Source organism: Trichomycterus rosablanca, chromosome 14 (assembly GCF_030014385.1).
Source record: "Trichomycterus rosablanca isolate fTriRos1 chromosome 14, fTriRos1.hap1, whole genome shotgun sequence".
Classification (NCBI taxonomy): domain Eukaryota; kingdom Metazoa; phylum Chordata; class Actinopteri; order Siluriformes; family Trichomycteridae; genus Trichomycterus; species Trichomycterus rosablanca.
Window position 1 is genome coordinate 6,491,555 of NC_086001.1, and position 17,187 is coordinate 6,508,741.

Below are 17,187 nucleotides of genomic sequence, written 5' to 3' on the forward strand. Positions count from 1 at the left end.
TAAGGGCATATAACTCATTAATTGGTGAATGATGTTATGTTAGGTTGACAGGGTGTATTTTCATTGGACTGGTGTCATGTGTTTCAGAGTGATGCCAGACTCCCTGCAACCTTGACCAGGATAGTATGTCATCAGCCGACCCCACAACCTTATTTACTTTGTGTTGTGTGCATCCATCAGAGCCGCAGCTATGAATGTTCAGAAACGTTAAAAGCAACCTAACAACCTAAACTTCTAAAACTGATGGAATGCTCATTTAACAGGTTTGTTAGGGAGTGCTGGGTGCTGTACAAACACTCTGACTGGGCTACTTAATGACGTCAGTGTTATTCATTTTAAACCCTCCAGTGTTGCTTTATTCCATTGTTTTAGAAACTTTAAAAACTAGTTTAAGATTTCTCTACAACAGTGCTACCACAACCATACTTTATAGAGGGGATGGTGTCAGTAGGCGTATTATTCAAATGTGATGTTTAAATTTACTTTGTAATTTGAGAGTTAAAGTTTAAGAATAAAGGACTTAATGCAAATATTGCTTAACTTTTTATAATCCAGTTCTTCTTCAAATAATGATGTGTATCAGTCCTATCCTGCAGATGTTCACATAAGGAAGCAAAATCTTAAAATGAATTTTTATTGCTTTTTAGATTAATATATAACAGGTTGTCTGTATAATTTACGCACTGTTTATCTGGGCACATCACACCTTCACTTCGTAGATTAAATTTTGCTTTTTATGTTTTCATCACTAAGGTCACTAAGGTTCTTGTTTTATTGCATTTACAAAGTACCTAATATTTTCTGTAAATGGGGTTTATAATAATATTATAAGTTTTAGTAAACCGTACGCACGGATTGTCTGCGCTACAAGTTTTACTGTGCGCCCACACCCCGTTTTACGGTAATACAGTTGCGAAGCATTGAAGAGAATAAAGCATCTTTTTACAGCTGGGGTGATGGGATAGCAAACTTATTAAAAAGTCAAATCAAAATCTTATCAAATGCCACCCCACAATCATAAATAACACGAGTACTTAGCTTGTGATTTGAGAGTATTTTACCTTAGGAATTTTGAATAATAGGATTGCAAACCAACGTAAAGTGAAATGTACAGTATAAGGAGGAGTATTCTTTAAGAGTCTGATGGGGTGATTTGATAATAATTTGATATGCATTTTACTTTACGTTGGTTTGCAATCCTATTATTCTAAATTCCTAGGGTAAAATAGTCTCAAAATCACAAGATGAGTACTAGTGTTATTTATTGATTTATTTATTTATTGTTTATTTATTGTTATTGATTTGACTTTTTAATAAGTTTGCTATCCCATCACCCAAGATTACTACAGTAAAGATGTCTGAAATGTATTCCATTAATAAAAAAGTTAATGCTCTTAAAGAAAAAAGTGGAGTGCTTTGATAACAATTTGATTTGCTTATTTTAGACCTTTCAAATTGGTCTGTAACAATTCCACTTGTTTTGCGAAGCACTGAAGAGGATAAAGCATCTTTTTTTTACTATATATTAGATATAACACACACACACACATATATATATAAATATATATATATATATATATATATATGTATATATATATGGGTGTGTGTGTGTGTGTTATTATATCTAATATATAGTATATTAAGCTGCAAAAAGATGCTTTATCCTCTTCAATGTTTCGCAACTGTATTACCGTAAAACGGGTTTTAGGCGCGCAGTAAAACTTGTAGCGCATTTAGCGCGAGTACAGTTTACAAATCCGAGGGTACGGTTTACTAAACTGAGGGTACGGTTTACTAAACTGAGGGTACGGTTTACTAAACTGAGGGTACGGATTTTGTCTTCACATATTTTTTTTCCTTAGTGACCCCTAAGGGGCTCCGTACTTTTCTAATCCAGTTTTAAGCTGATTATAAAATCACGTGTAGAGCAAGAAAAAAACAAAGCAAAACCAGATCTTGATCTCACAAATGCTGTTTTCATATTTGTTAGAGGCAAATATATGTGTGTGAAGGGCAATAGATAAATAATAGATATATTGCCCTCCCTGTGTGGGACCAGCACTTAGAGTGCACTGACAAGTTTGGCACACATAGCCTCATGTCTGTGTAGATACCTGACCAACTGATAGCACTGCTAGATTCTAACTCTGGACATTTTTACCTGGACATGGGCAGACTTTCTTGCTGCTTCACCTAAGCGCACATTATTAAGAATATACATATATATATTAATGTTCTAGGACTAATTGAAAGGTTTTAACACTTTATTTGATTTCAGATGGCTGTAGAATTTCTTCACGAAATTGACGTGCCTTTTTTTAAAGTCAGCTCTGCAGACGGCAACAACTTCCCCTACCTAGAGAAAGCCGCTAAGAAAGGTAAAATAAAAAGAAAAACATTTTAAAACAGTCAAGTCAAGTCAAGTCAACTTTATTTATATAGCGCTTTTTACAATATACATTGTCTCAAAGCAACTTTACAAAATCCAGGACCAACAGATACAAAAACCCCTGTTGAGCAAGCCGAGGGCGACTGTGGCAAGGAAAAACTCCCTGAAAATTACAGGAAGAAACCTTGAGAGGAACCAGACTCAACAGGGCCCATCCTTCTTGGGTGGTCTGGAGGATACTTTAAATAAATACACGATTTACACAAATCATACAAACACAGAATTGAATGATCTAAAAGTCATACAGTGGTAATAAATAGATAAATAAACAATTAAATAATAATAGAGTTGTTATCCGCTCTAGTCTTCAATAAAGTCTGTAGTGATTTCTTGTCGTTGCAATTACTCCAGACCCGTCACATCTGACAGGAGCAGCATCGTTGTCCCGGCAGTCTCGACTTTAATCCTTAACCTCGGCGGGTAAACAGGTTTCCATCAGAATGCCCTCGGGGTAAAACAACAGAGAATGTAGTTAATAATGTACAATGCTAGTTGACAAACAGTTTTACAGAGAGTTTTAGACTCCGGCAGCCCTAATTATTACAGCATAACTAAAAGGGAGAGCGAGCAGGTAACAAGGTCATGAAGGCTTTCACAGGACATCAGCGCCCACCTCTCCTACCCAAACCAGAGTGATTGGACAAGAGAGGCAGAACGACAGCGACCCAACATCCCTGATCACCACAAGTTTCTATGACCAAGAACCCCCAAGCTCTGCGCCTTTGTCTATACTAATCAAAAGCCTGAGAAAATAAATATGTTTTCAGTTTAGACTTAAACATTGAGACTGTGTCCGAATACCGAACAGAGGCAGGAAGATTATTCCAGAGTTGTGGAGCTTTGTAAGAAAATGCTCTTCCACCAGCTTTGGTCTTTTTAATTTTAGGAACTATAAGTAACCCTGCATCTTGTGAACGAAGTGGACGTGCTGGGTTGTAGTAATTAATAAGCTCACTCAGATACTGTGGAGCCAGACCATGTAGCGCTTTATAGGTTAGTAAAAGTATTTTGTAATCAATGCGAAATTTAACTGGCAGCCAGTGTAGAGATGATAGAACAGGAGTGATATGATCAAATTTTTTAGTTCTAGTTAGCACTCGAGCTGCTGCATTTTGAACTAACTGGAGTTTGTTTAAGGATCTACCAGAGCATCCAGTTAGAAGAGCATTACAATAATCTAACCGAGAAGTTATAAACGCATGGATCAGTTTTTCGGCGTCATTAACAGATAGTATATTTCTTATTTTAGAGATATTACGCAAATGATAGAAAGCAACTCTAGTAATATTATTAATGTGTGTATCAAAGGAGAGATCTGAATCTATTGTGACACCTAAGTTTTTTACATCTGGGCTGGGAGTAACAGAGAACGTGTTTAAGTTTAGCACCAGGTTAGACAACTTGTCTCTTGCAGCTTTAGAGCCAACAAGTAAAACCTCAGTTTTATCTGAATTAAGTAAAAGAAAATTACACGACATCCAGTTTTTTATGTCGTTTACACAATCTTCTATCTTACTGATTGTGTCAGTATCATTTGGTTTGGCTGATATATACAGCTGTGTGTCATCTGCATAGCAGTGAAAGTTTATGCCATGTTTATGAATAATTTCACCTAGTGGAAGCATATAGAGTGTAAATAATAGCGGTCCAAGTACCGACCCCTGTGGAACACCACACTTTACTTTTGTAGTTTCTGAGCATTTATTATTTACATAAACGAATTGAGAGCGGTCAGTCAAATATGATTGAAACCAAGAGAGTGCGAGTCCTTTAACACCTACTGTATTTTCTAGCCTCTCCAGTAAAATGTTATGATCGACCGTATCAAACGCTGCACTAAGATCTAATAGAACAAGAAAAGAGACACATCCATTATCAGAAGACATTAACAACTCGTTAACTACTCTAATTAATGCGGTTTCGGTACTATGGTTGGGTCTAAATCCTGATTGAAATTTTTCATGAATACAATTTTCATTCAAATAAGAACATAGCTGTTTGGAAACGACTTTTTCTAATATCTTTGAGACAAAAGGAAGGTTTGAAATTGGCCTATAATTAGATAAAACATGTGGATCAAGATTAGGTTTTTTAATCAGGGGTTTAATAACAGCACTTTTAAACAATTTAGGTACATACCCAAGGCTAAGGGATGCATTGATTAATGTAAGCAGGGGCTCTACAATAGCTGGGAGTAAATCTTTAAGTAAACGAGTTGGAACAGGATCGAGTATACACGATGATGACTTCGATGATTTAATCAACACAGTTAGTTCATTTTGGGAGATTGGATTAAAGGAATTTAGTTGGATTAACTCGTTACTATTATCACCAATGCTGCTCGGAGTGAGTCCATACTTAACATTGGCAAGTGACACACTCTGACTCTGAAGTCGTATTTTTTCTATCTTGTCATTAAAGAATTTTAAAAAATCATCACTGGTACAGTCGGGCGGTATATTAGATTCAGTTTCATTGACGTTTTTAGTTAATTTGGACACTGTCTCAAAAAGGAATCTAGGATTGTTTTTATTTTTCTCTATTAGGGATGAATAATATAAAGATTTAGCTTTTATAAGTGCATGTTTATACTCAGTTAGAGCATCTTTCCAAGCAATCTTATACACCTCCAGTGTAGTGTGACGCCACTTACGTTCTAATTTCCGTGCTGCTTGTTTAAGTGCGCATGTGTGGTCATTGTACCAAGGAGCAAGTTTTTTCTCCCTAATCAGTTTAGTTTTGAGTGGGGCTACGTTATCTAAGGTTGTGCGCAGTACGGTCTCTAGGTTTTGAGTTGCCTGATCTAGTTCTTTAGGTTCTGATGCTGATATATTTGGTAATTCTGGTAGGCAGTTTATGAACGCTGCTGCAGTTGCAGATGTAATAGTGCGCTTACATTTAAAACGATTTGGTTGCTGTATATTATTGGACAGGGACACTTCATATATTAGTAGGGAGTGATCAGAGATTAAGTCATTCTGTGGTATAATTTCCAGGTTGTCTATGTTTATACCATAAGTAAGTATTAAATCTAAGGTATGTTTACAGCGGTGAGTGGGTCCTGTTACATTTTGGGTGATGCCTAAGGATTCTAAAATAGAATCAAACGCAATTTTGAGTGGATTACACTTATCCTCATAATGAATATTAAAGTCACCAACAATTAAAGCTTTCTTAGTTGATAAGACTAATTTAGAAAGAAAATCGGCAAATTCGTTAAGAAATTCTGAGTAAGGACCAGGGGGTCGATAAACAGTAACCAGTTTAAACATACTATTTTTATCAGATGAACATTTATTGGTTATGTCAGAGATAAGAACTTCAAACGAGTTTGTTATGGGAGATGATTTTACAGTAAGACCTATGTCTTTATCATAAATTGCGGCTATTCCTCCACCACGACCGCTAAGACGTGGCTTATGTTCATAACTGTAACCCGGAGGAGATGCTTCATTTAAACTTAGATACTCATCAGGTCTAGCCCAGGTCTCGGTTAAACACAGGGCACTAAGACAATTATCTGTAATTATTTCATTTACAATTACTGTTTTGCATGCAAGTGACCTGATGTTTAGAAGTCCTAACTTTAGTTTAACTTTACTAGGGTTTTCATGATGCTCATTTAGATTAATTTTAATTAAGTTATTATGACATACTTTTTGATTTTGTTTTGGCTTACACCTGCCACGGTAAACAGACACAGTCTCAATGGTTTGTGACCTAAGGATTCCGGGTGACGTCCGATGGCGACTCGCAGACAGTCGGTTAGGCCTGTTAGTCTGCTGCCTGGTCTTGGCTCTGGATAGTCATTTAACACTATCTGCCGCTACACTAACGCGGTGGTAAAGCCTGTCACCTATGCTGCAAGAAATGCGAGCAGCACCCTCCCACGTGGGGTGGACACCATCCCGCTTCAAAAGACCAGGCCTTCCCTCAAAGGTGGACCAGTTATCTACAAAATCGATGCAGTTTTCTGAGCACCATTTAGACATCCAGCGGTTCAGCGACAACAACCTGCTGTAGGTTTCGCCACTGGGTCGAATCGGTAAGGGGCCAGAGCACACTACTGCCTCAGACATCGACCTAGCTAACTCACACACCTCTTTAACATTACTCTTAGTAACCTCAGACTGCCGTAAACGAACATCATTAGTGCCGACGTGGATAACAATCTTCGAAAATCTACGATTAGCATTAGCCAGCACTTTCAGGTTTGCTCTGATGTCAGGCGCCCTGGCCCCCGGAATACAGGTGACTATGGTTGCTGGTGTCTCTATGGGGGTTGCAATACGCACGTGTCGGAGCTGAGAATCTCCTATAACCAGAGCACTTACATTAACAGGCTTCTCAGCGGGTGGCTCACTGAGTGGGGAAAACCTGTTGGACACGTGCAACTGAGATGGTCGGTGCTTTTCCCTACGACTATGTCGCCGAGACGTCACCCAGTCGCCCCGCTGTGAGGGCTCTAATGCCGGAGTCTGGGGTTCTGTACCTGAACTGCTGGCATTCGGGACTGCTACAGCTGAATCTAAGCCCTCACTAGTAGTAGTCTGTTCTAACGCCCGAATGCGCCCTTCTAACACTGAGATCTTCTCCGTTAGACTAACCACTAATCTACACTTATCACATGTAAAGTTATCACTAAACACGGAGAAGGAATAACTGAACATATTACACTCGGAACATGGATACAGCGCTCCTGCTGGGGCCATAACAACAAAGAAATATACTTAGCTTTACAAGATGAGTTGGAGATGATGTTTATGTTGGATTCACCGGCGCTTCTGCTGGTAGTCACAGAAGAACGGCTTTAATTCCGGATGAAACAGGCGATGATGAGCTGGAATACAAAAACCACCAACCAAACCAACACAAACGTGCTTCGTTCGGACAAAAGCGGCTGTAATTCTAAAGGAAAACGGTGTTATGCGCTGGTGTACAAAACAAATAAACGCGCTTCCTACGAACAGAAACGGTTATAACTCCTCACAAAACAGAGGTGTTTTAAGAGCTGAAATACAGAACACAACCAAACACAAACGCGCTTCGTGCGGACCGAAAACGGTTTTAATTCTGGATAATTATGATGTTTATGCGCTGAAGTACAAAAACAAACAAAACCGGGCTTCGTTCGGATGCCGGTAGCAGAAGTTTCCTAGTTTCCAACACAGCACGAATTTACGTTAGTAAACACAAGCGCTTTTTTACGATAAACAAAATAAAACTAAATCAACAACACACGGAAGATTAACGTATAAATTATATGTTTAAAACATACGTATATAAAAAGTTATTTAGCTAAAGGCTACAAACAAACTACTAGGCTAGCGTCTCAGCGTGCGTACCACCGGAAGTGACGTGAGGAGTTGCCAATAAACAGTGTGTTTATTGTTCTGAAACTACAATCTAGTTATAATTATCGTTCCCTCCATTCAGGTCGGCTCATGGTGGTCTCCAGTGGTATGCAGTCTATGGAGACAATGAGGAGAGTCTATGAGAGTGTAAAGAAAGACAATCAGAATTTCTGTATCCTGCAGTGTACCAGTACATACCCACTCGAACCTGAGGACATCAACCTGCGTGTCATCACGGTAAAGCATCCATCCTTATGCTAACGGCAACACACCTGTAATCATGCGAACACATGCTAACACAACTGTCATCATCAGTCATGTCACTAACATGACCCTAATTTTTATCGGCATGATAATACGCCTGCCTTCATGCTAACACACTTGTTGTTTTACACCACTTACTATGGTACCACACCCATCACACCTTTGTTTTTACGATAACACACAAGTGATTATGGTTCATTATGGTAACACACTTGTCATTGTGGTACCATGCCTGTCATCACTGTTGTAACTCACCTGTCTTTGCATGTACACTTGCCACATACTAGACATCACATAGACTCATTACCACAGTGCAACACAAGTCATAACTGTAACACATGTATTTCTAATCATTCATTTAATTTCAAATGAATTGAAGAGAACTTAAATATTTGTGTGAGAAATAAGAGCACCAAACTTTTCTTACAGTAATTATAAAAAAAAAAAATGAGTCCCTTTTTCTGTTCTGACCAATAGGAGTACCAGAAGGAGTTTCCAGACATCCCGATTGGTTACTCTGGACATGAGACTGGCATTGCTGTGTCGGTAGCCGCAGTGGCTCTTGGTGCCAAGGTGCTAGAACGTCATTTCACTCTGGATAAGACCTGGAAAGGAAATGACCATGCCGCCTCTCTTGACCCCTCTGAACTTGCTGAGTTGGTACGATCTGTCAGAATCGTGGAGCGATCACTAGGTAGCAGCGTTAAACACATGCTGCCCTGTGAAATACCCTGTCATGCTAAGGTAAATCACATGCTACTTTACTGACAGTATGAGCTGTCCTGGTACAAACCATTATCTGGTGTAGCTGCTGTATTCATGTCTCTCTTTGTCTCTGTAGCTGGGTAAATCAGTGGTGGCGAAGACAGCAATTCCTAAAGGAACTGAGCTGACTCTCGACATGCTGACAGTAAAGGTGGCCGAGCCGAAGGGCATTGCTCCTGAGGACCTTTTTGATCTGGTGGGGAAGGCAGTGACTCTGGACATTGGTGAGGACGAGAGTGTCACAGAGGAAGCAGTGGAGAACTATGGCAATCAAGCTGAAGAGTGAAGGAACTCTTGCTGGTCACACTAGAACTGGTGCCATCAACCTCTCATGCCAACTATAATCAACTATAATAAATAAAAAATTAAACAGTTTATGTAACTGTCATTTTTTAACCTTTCCATCCCTTCTGTAACTCATTACGTGCTCATGAACCCAACAAAACAATGTTTAATAGTTAAAATAGAATGAATAGTTTTACCAATAAAAATGCTTTCATTATTCAATTGTTTGTGTTAAAAATTTTATTTTTTAAAGCTCTAACATTAAACAGTGTTTTATAATACTAGAGAATAGCCAGACATGACTGTTTACCTTTAATATTTTATGTTTTTCATCACAAGTTAAACAGAACTGCTGTAAGAATGACGTGGCCTAAAACATCAGTGCTGTGGTAGAAACTTAATTTAAGGTTAAAGTTCATATTTGCTATTTTTGTACACAAAGCATTCCAGTTTCTGGAGGCTGAAAGGATGACGTGCAAATATGAACAATAGCTATACCTGACAAACTGGTTAAACTACAAGACCTCTGGATTCGGATCCATGATTCCACGCTAAACAAGATTGTACTTAAAAATGCCTTGTACACAATGCACAACGTTGGGTTATACAGCCCAGTTGTTGGGTTCAGGTTGCTAGTTAGCCAAATTTAAGGGCATATAACTCATTAATTGGTGAATGATGTTATGTTAGGTTGACAGGGTGTATTTTCATTGGACTGGTGTCATGTGTTTCAGAGTGATGCCAGACTCCCTGCAACCTTGACCAGGATAGTATGTCATCAGCCGACCCCACAACCTTATTTACTTTGTGTTGTGTGCATCCATCAGAGCCGCAGCTATGAATGTTCAGAAACGTTAAAAGCAACCTAACAACCTAAACTTCTAAAACTGATGGAATGCTCATTTAACAGGTTTGTTAGGGAGTGCTGGGTGCTGTACAAACACTCTGACTGGGCTACTTAATGACGTCAGTGTTATTCATTTTAAACCCTCCAGTGTTGCTTTATTCCATTGTTTTAGAAACTTGTTTTCCAGTTTAAGATTTCTCTACAACAGTGCTACCACAACCATACTTTATAGAGGGGATGGTGTCAGTAGGCGTATTATTCAAATGTGATGTGTAAATTTACTTTGTAATTTGAGAGTTAAAGTTTAAGAATAAAGGACTTAATGCAAATATTGCTTAACTTTTTATAATCCAGTTCTTCTTCAAATAATGATGTGTATCAGTCCTATCCTGCAGATGTTCACATAAGGAAGCAAAATCTTAAAATGAATTTTTATTGCTTTTTAGATTAATATATAACAGGTTGTCTGTATAATTTACGCACTGTTTATCTGGGCACATCACACCTTCACTTCGTAGATTCAATTTTGCTTTTTATGTTTTCATCACTAAGGTCACTAAGGTTCTTGTTTTATTGCATTTACAAAGTACCTAATATTTTCTGTAAATGGGGTTTATAATAATAAAATAATAATAATAATAATAATAATAACAATAGCAATAATAATAATAATAATAATACTTCTACTACTACTACTACTACTAATAATAATACTTCTTCTGCTACTATGACTTTTACTACTACTACTACTAATAATAATAACAATAGCAATAATAATAATAATAATAGCAATTATAATAATAATATTTATACTACTACTACTATGACTTCTACTACTACTACTACTACTAATAATAATAATAGCAATAATAATAATAATAATAATAATAATATTTATACTACTACGACTACTACTAGTACTACTACTAATAATAATACTTCTACTATTACTACTACTACCACTACTATGACTTCTACTACTACTACTACTACTACTAGTACTACTACTACTACTAATAATAATAATAGCAATAATAATAATAATAATAATACTTCTACTACTACTACCACTACTATGACTTCTACTACTACTACTACTACTACTAATAATAATAATAATAATAGCAATAATAATAATAATACTTCTACTATTACTACTACCACTACTATGACTAGTACTTCTACTACTACAACCCCTGGCAAAAATTATGCAATCACCACTCTTGGAAGATGTTCTGTCAATTGTTTAATTTTGTAGAAAAAAAAATAAATCACAGACATGCCACAAAACTATCATTTTTCAAAATGTCAACCTTCTGGCTTTAAGAAACAATAAAAAAAAGAAACAAATATAATAGTTGTGGTCAGTCACAATTGCTTTTTTTAGATCAAGTAGAGGAAAAAAATATGGAATCACTCAAATCTGAGGAAAAAATTATGGAATCACTCTGTAATTTGCAGTTTAAAAACAAAACATCTGCAGCAGATTAGATTTGCTAATTATTCTTCAGTTTAAAAAGAGTGCTTACACCTCGGAGAGCTGTTGCACAAAGCAGATTGTCATGAATCATGGTTCCAACACAAGATATGTCAGTTGAAACAAATGAGAGGATTATAAAACTCCTTCAAGAAGATAAATCATTGTGGAATGTCGCAAAAGATGTTGGTTGTTCCCAGTAAGCTGTGTTTAAAATCTGGACCAAGTACAAACAAAATGGGAAGGTTGTAAAAGGGAAGCATACTGGTAGACCAAGTAAGACATCAAAGCATCAAGATAGAAAACTTAAAGCAATATGTCTTGAAAACAGAAAATGCACAACAAAACAAATGAGAAACAAGTGGCCGGAAAGTGGAGTCAATGTCTGTGACTGAACTGTAAGAAATCACCTAAAATAAATGGGATTTACATACAGAAAAGCCAAACAAAAGCCATCATTAACACCTAAAAAGAAAAGAACAAGGTTAAAGTAGGCTAAAGAAAAGCAATCGTGGACTGTGGGTGACTGGATAAAAGTGATCTTCAGTGATGAATCGCGAATCTGCATTGGGCAAGGTGATGATGCTGGAACTTTTGTTTGGTGTCTGTCCAATGAAATTTATGAAGATAACTGCCTAAAGAAAACATGTTAATTTCCACAGTTGTTGATGATATGGGCCTGCATGTCGGGTAAAGGCACAGGGGAGATGGTCTTCAATAAATGCCAAAGTCCACATTGAAATTTTGGACGCTTTTCTTATTCCATCAGTTGAAAGGATGTTTGGTGATGATGACTTCATTTTTCAAGATGATAATGCATCTTGCCATAGGGCAAAGGACGTGAAAACTTTCCTTCAAGAAAACATATAATGTCAATGGCATGGCCTGCAAATAGTCCGGATCTCAATCCATTTGAAAATCTCTGGTGGAAATTGAAGAAAATGGTCAATGACAAGGTTCCAACCTGCAAAGCTGATCTGGCAACAGCAATAAGAGACAGTTGAAGGCAGATTGATGAAGAATACTGTTTGTCATTAGTTAACTCCATGCCTCAGAGAGTTTAAACCATTATAAAAGCCAGAGGTGGTGCAACAAAGTAATAATGGTGCAGTGTTTTCTAATGATTCCATAATTTTTTCCTCAGATTTGAGTGATTCCATATTTTTTTCCTCTACTTGATCTAAAAAAAAGCAATTGTGACTGACCACAACTATTATATTTGTTTCTTTTTTTATTGTTTCTTAATGCCAGAGGGTTGACAGTTTGAGAAATGATAGTTTTGTGGCATGTCTGTGATTTATTTTTTTTCTACAAAATTAAACAATTGAAAGAACATCTTCCAAGAGTGGTGATTCCATAATTTTTGCCAGGGGTTGTACTAGTACTACTACAACAACTACTAAAACTACTACTACTACTACTACTACTAATAATAATAATAATAATAATAATAATAATAATAATAATAATAATAATAATAACAATAATAAAATGATTGCGGGCTATTTCATGTCTAGACTAAACGTGTATCACCAGAAGGATCAGAGACTTTAATTATGAAAGGTTGCGGTTAAACGTGTTAGTGAAGCTGTAGTTCCGGCTCTTCTGCTCTATATGAATGAGTGATTGAGAGTTATATGATTCACTTATTCACTCAGTCCTGTACAGTGCAGTGTAGCACAGTGATTATAGCACTAAATCTAGTTTACACAATATAAAGTGAAGAAGATGGTGCTGCAGTTTGAACTGTGTCCTGGCAGGATGATCGGATCTGATCACCCGTGCTTCATTATAGCAGAAATCGGACAGAATCATCAGGGAGATTTAGAGATCGCCAAGAAGATGATCAAGCTCGCTAAAGTAAGAAATCTATTCATTTATTATTAAAATAAATTATACGCATGTCAAACTTTTGCTCCTACAAGAGTTTTAGCTGTAGGATTTAGTTTTACGTGCTCTATTAATTAGTTATTGTTCATGATAATTTAACATAAGAATTTTAAATAACTTATTCTATTATATAAATTTGATTAAATTCAGCTTCAGGTTTTATATAAGATTATTTGTGTAGTTTTAAAATATTCACATTGTCTTTAAAGATAGTGATTTAATGTGTAATATGCTTAATATGGTTTAATTATAAATGTATTAATCTTATAGTGCAGTTTGCACTGTAAACAATGCTGCTGTCAAAGTTGACAACTGAGCGCCAGTACGCATGCGCGGACTGAACTACTTACCTATGCTGCTGCCCTACCTGGCCAAAAAGTCTTCCACTGACAGTCAGGATCTCTGACGATATGTAGCACCCCACGTGAGCACAGTATTCAATGCTTTTGGACTCAAACAAGAAAATGTACACAATTTGATTATTTGGAAGAATACTACACGTTTTCTTCTTAGTGAGTGCCTATGTTTTCTAGAAAAACATGTCACATCTGTGTAGTAGAGTCTTAAGCACAGATGTACACTTGTTCCTTTGATTACTCGCCACTCACTGTATAATAAGGTCTAGGGGAAGAAGTACAGTGATCTAGTCATCAGAAGGTTGCTGGTTCAAGCCCCACCACTGCCAGGTTGTCACTGTTGGGCTCTTGAACAAGACCCGTAACCCTCAATTGCTCAGACAGTATACTGTCACAGTATTGTAGGTCGCTTTGGATGAAAGAAAGTGTCTGCTAAATGCCAAAAATGTAAACGTAAATCCACACATGCACCCTATGGTGAAGCTCAGGAGTGTTAGTAAAGCTCAGGGTTATAAGAAGCAGGAGCAAATAGAGCTCAGTTCAGTTTCTATTCACTTTCCTGGTGAGGGTCACGGTGGCAACAGCCTGAGAAAAAGTTTATACAAATAATTATAACAGAAACTGTTTGTAGAAGCTCTAAATTACTAATATAATCTTTTACATACATGAACACCTTCATATCACACAATGTAAAGTGTTTATATAGTTTAGCATTTAGGCATTTAGCAGACGCCTTTATCCAAAGCGACTTACATTAATGTTACAGTATACAGTCTGAGTAATTGAGGGTTAAGGGCCTTGTTCAAGGGCCCAACAGCAGCAACCTGGCAGTGGTGGGGCTAGAACCATCAACCTTTGGATTACTAGTTCAGTACCTTAACCACTAGGCTACAGCTTGCCCTCCAGCCATCTAGCCTGAATTGTTAGTGTTTTGGACCATAACTGTACAGCATAAATCAGCAATATTATCTATTTGGTTTATTTAAAACCCAAGTAATAAAAAGTTGTTGTTCTATTTAAAATGATGTTACTGATTTTGTTTCAGGATTGCGGGGCAGACTGTGCTAAGTTTCAGAAGAGTGAGTTGGAGTATAAATTTAATAAACGTGCCCTGGAGCGCCCTTACACCTCCAAACACTCGTGGGGAAAAACGTACGGAGAGCACAAGCGTTACCTGGAGTTCAGCCACGATCAGTACAGAGAACTGCAGCGCTACGCTCAGGAAGTTGGCATCTACTTCACCGCCTCTGGCATGGACGAGGTCAGGAGTCATGTTTTCCACACAAAACTAAATGTTACAACTGTTAAATATATTAACTTTTTTCCTTTGCCTGCATTGCATTTAAAAAAAAACTAAATTATTTATTAGTTTTGATCTCAACCTCAGAATTACAGTACCACACATTCTGCTCCCAATGTGCAGGAATGTTGTAAAGAAAAACTGACGCCTAAAATAAGTTTTAAAAGGATTTTAGGCTGTTTAAATTTTGTTTAAGGTAAGGTAGTTTTTAGAGCAGTTGTAGTCTAGTGGTTAAAGTACTGGACTAGTAATTGAAAAGTTGCTGGTTCAAGCCCCACCACTGCCAGGCTGCCACTGTGGGTCCCTTGAGCAAGGTCCTTAATCCTCAATTGCTTGGACAATATACTGTCAAAAAGGGTCTGCTTTATGCTGAAAATTTAAAAGTAAATGTATTTTTTACATAATTTTACATAAATATAAGGTTTCAGGTTTCTTTTTCATGCTACTGTACACACATACTAATAGGCATGGGTTTTACGCCTGATGCCCGTTCTGCATCCCTTCTATTATCAAGTGCACCTCCCAATGGGTAGGCTGTTCTGTCACCCCTTTCCACTTAGTAGCCAATTATGTCGGTATAGACACCCATCAACCGATAGCACTGCAGAGATTCGAACCCTGGATCTCAGAGGTTCTGGGTGTATTTTATTGCTCCGCCAAACAAGCGCACACCATAAAATATACATATGAATATAGCTGTGTTTTTGGACTGATTGTAAAATTTTAACGCTTGATTTTATTTCAGATGGCTGTAGAATTTCTTCATGAACTTGACGTGCCTTTTTTTAAAGTTGGCTCTGGAGACACCAACAACTTCCCCTACCTGGAGATAACCGCTAAAAAAGGTTATTAGCACTAATGCTTGTTACATGTTACATGTAAGAAAGAACATAAAACCTGGCTCTGTGAGGAATTTGAGTAGTTTTTGTTCTGTATTTGTGTGTAGATCAGTAGTGTATTGGTAACACTGTGTGTGTATTTAGTGTTTTGATTACAGTCTAGTTTTAATTATCGTTCCTTCCATTCAGGTCGGCCCATGGTGGTCTCCAGTGGTATGCAGTCAATGGAGACAATGAGGAGAGTCTATGAGACCGTGAAGAAACACAATAAAAATTTCTGTATCCTGCAGTGTACCAGCGCATACCCGCTCGAACCTGAGGACATCAACCTGCGTGTCATCTCGGTATTGCACCCGTACTCACGTTAACGCTCGTTAACGCTAACACATTCATCTTCAGTCCTTTTGCTTACATAAGACTCATTTGCATTGTCCCTCATTTACAAAGAAAGAACAAGAAAACAAAAATAAGAAAATAAACTCTTCTAATTATTATACTTACTGTCCCTTTCTCTGTTCCGACCAATAGGAGTACCAGAAGGAGTTTCCAGACATCCCAATTGGTTACTCTGGACATGAGACTGGCATTGCTGTGTCTTTGGCGGCAGTGACTCTGGGTGCCAAGGTGCTAGAACGTCATATCACTCTGGATAAGACCTGGAAAGGAAACGACCATGCCTCCTCCCTTGACCCCTCTGAACTTGCTGAGTTGGTACGATCTGTCCGAATTGTGGAGCGATCGCTCGGCAATGGCATTAAACGCATGCTGGCCTGTGAAATACCCTGTCATGATAAGGTAAAAACTAACACACATACACACTCATAAAGTTATGGTAAAACAATTAGATAAGACTGGTAAATGACTGGTCTGTGTTCCAAATTACATGCTACTGTACTAATAGTAGCTGTATTATGTGAGCTGTTCTGGTAAAAATCATTATCTGGTGTAGCTGGTGTATTCATGTCTCTCTTTGTCTCTGTAGCTGGGTAAATCAGTGGTGGCGAAGACAGCAATTCCTAAAGGAACTGAGCTGACTCTTGACATGCTGACGGTGAAGGTGGCCGAGCCGAAGGGCATTGCTCCTGAGGACCTTTTTGAGCTGGTGGGGAAGAAGGTGAAGGTGGACATCAATGAGGACGAGAGTGTCACAGAGGAAGCAGTGGAGACTTACGGCAAACGAGCCAAAGAGTGAATGAACTCTTGCTGATTAAACTAGAGCTGGTGCCATCAACCTCTCATGCCAAATAAAGAGTAAATTAAAAATAAACTTGCATTTTTTTACCTTTCTCCATTTGTTTTTTGTATCTCAAGGTGCTCATGAACCCAAAGGAAGATTGTTAAAACCCGCTAAATGCAGATTC

At 37.7% G+C, this 17,187-nt stretch overlaps 3 protein-coding genes across 4 annotated transcripts; 2 read left to right on the forward strand and 1 right to left on the reverse strand.

The window, feature by feature from the left end:
• Positions 1–5,664: 5,664 nt before the first annotated feature.
• LOC134326401 (uncharacterized) lies at positions 5,665–8,599 on the reverse strand. Of its 2 annotated transcripts, none has more exons than XM_063008553.1 (2): positions 8,495–8,599; positions 5,665–8,075 (listed from the first exon to the last, which is right to left on the reverse strand). In XM_063008553.1, the coding sequence occupies exon 2, from the start codon at positions 7,159–7,161 to the stop codon at positions 6,256–6,258; it is 906 nt and encodes a 301-aa protein (XP_062864623.1). In that variant the 5' UTR covers positions 7,162–8,075; positions 8,495–8,599; the 3' UTR covers positions 5,665–6,255. The 2 variants fall into 2 exon arrangements, with proteins under 2 accessions (XP_062864623.1, XP_062864624.1); XM_063008554.1 differs by lacking the exon at positions 8,495–8,599 and having other exon boundaries at positions 5,665–7,918; positions 8,002–8,246.
• On the forward strand, positions 7,894–9,339 carry LOC134327107 (sialic acid synthase-like). The gene is made up of 3 exons (XM_063009185.1): positions 7,894–8,040; positions 8,545–8,811; positions 8,909–9,339. Exons 1-3 carry the CDS (start codon positions 7,894–7,896, stop codon positions 9,116–9,118), a joined length of 624 nt encoding a protein of 207 aa, XP_062865255.1. The 3' UTR covers positions 9,119–9,339.
• A 3,737-nt stretch (positions 9,340–13,076) lies between these two features.
• Positions 13,077–17,113, forward strand: nansa (N-acetylneuraminic acid synthase a). The gene is made up of 6 exons (XM_063008582.1): positions 13,077–13,301; positions 14,733–14,948; positions 15,733–15,832; positions 16,016–16,170; positions 16,355–16,621; positions 16,809–17,113. Exons 1-6 carry the CDS (start codon positions 13,170–13,172, stop codon positions 17,016–17,018), a joined length of 1,080 nt encoding a protein of 359 aa, XP_062864652.1. The 5' UTR covers positions 13,077–13,169; the 3' UTR covers positions 17,019–17,113.
• Positions 17,114–17,187: the final 74 nt, after the last annotated feature.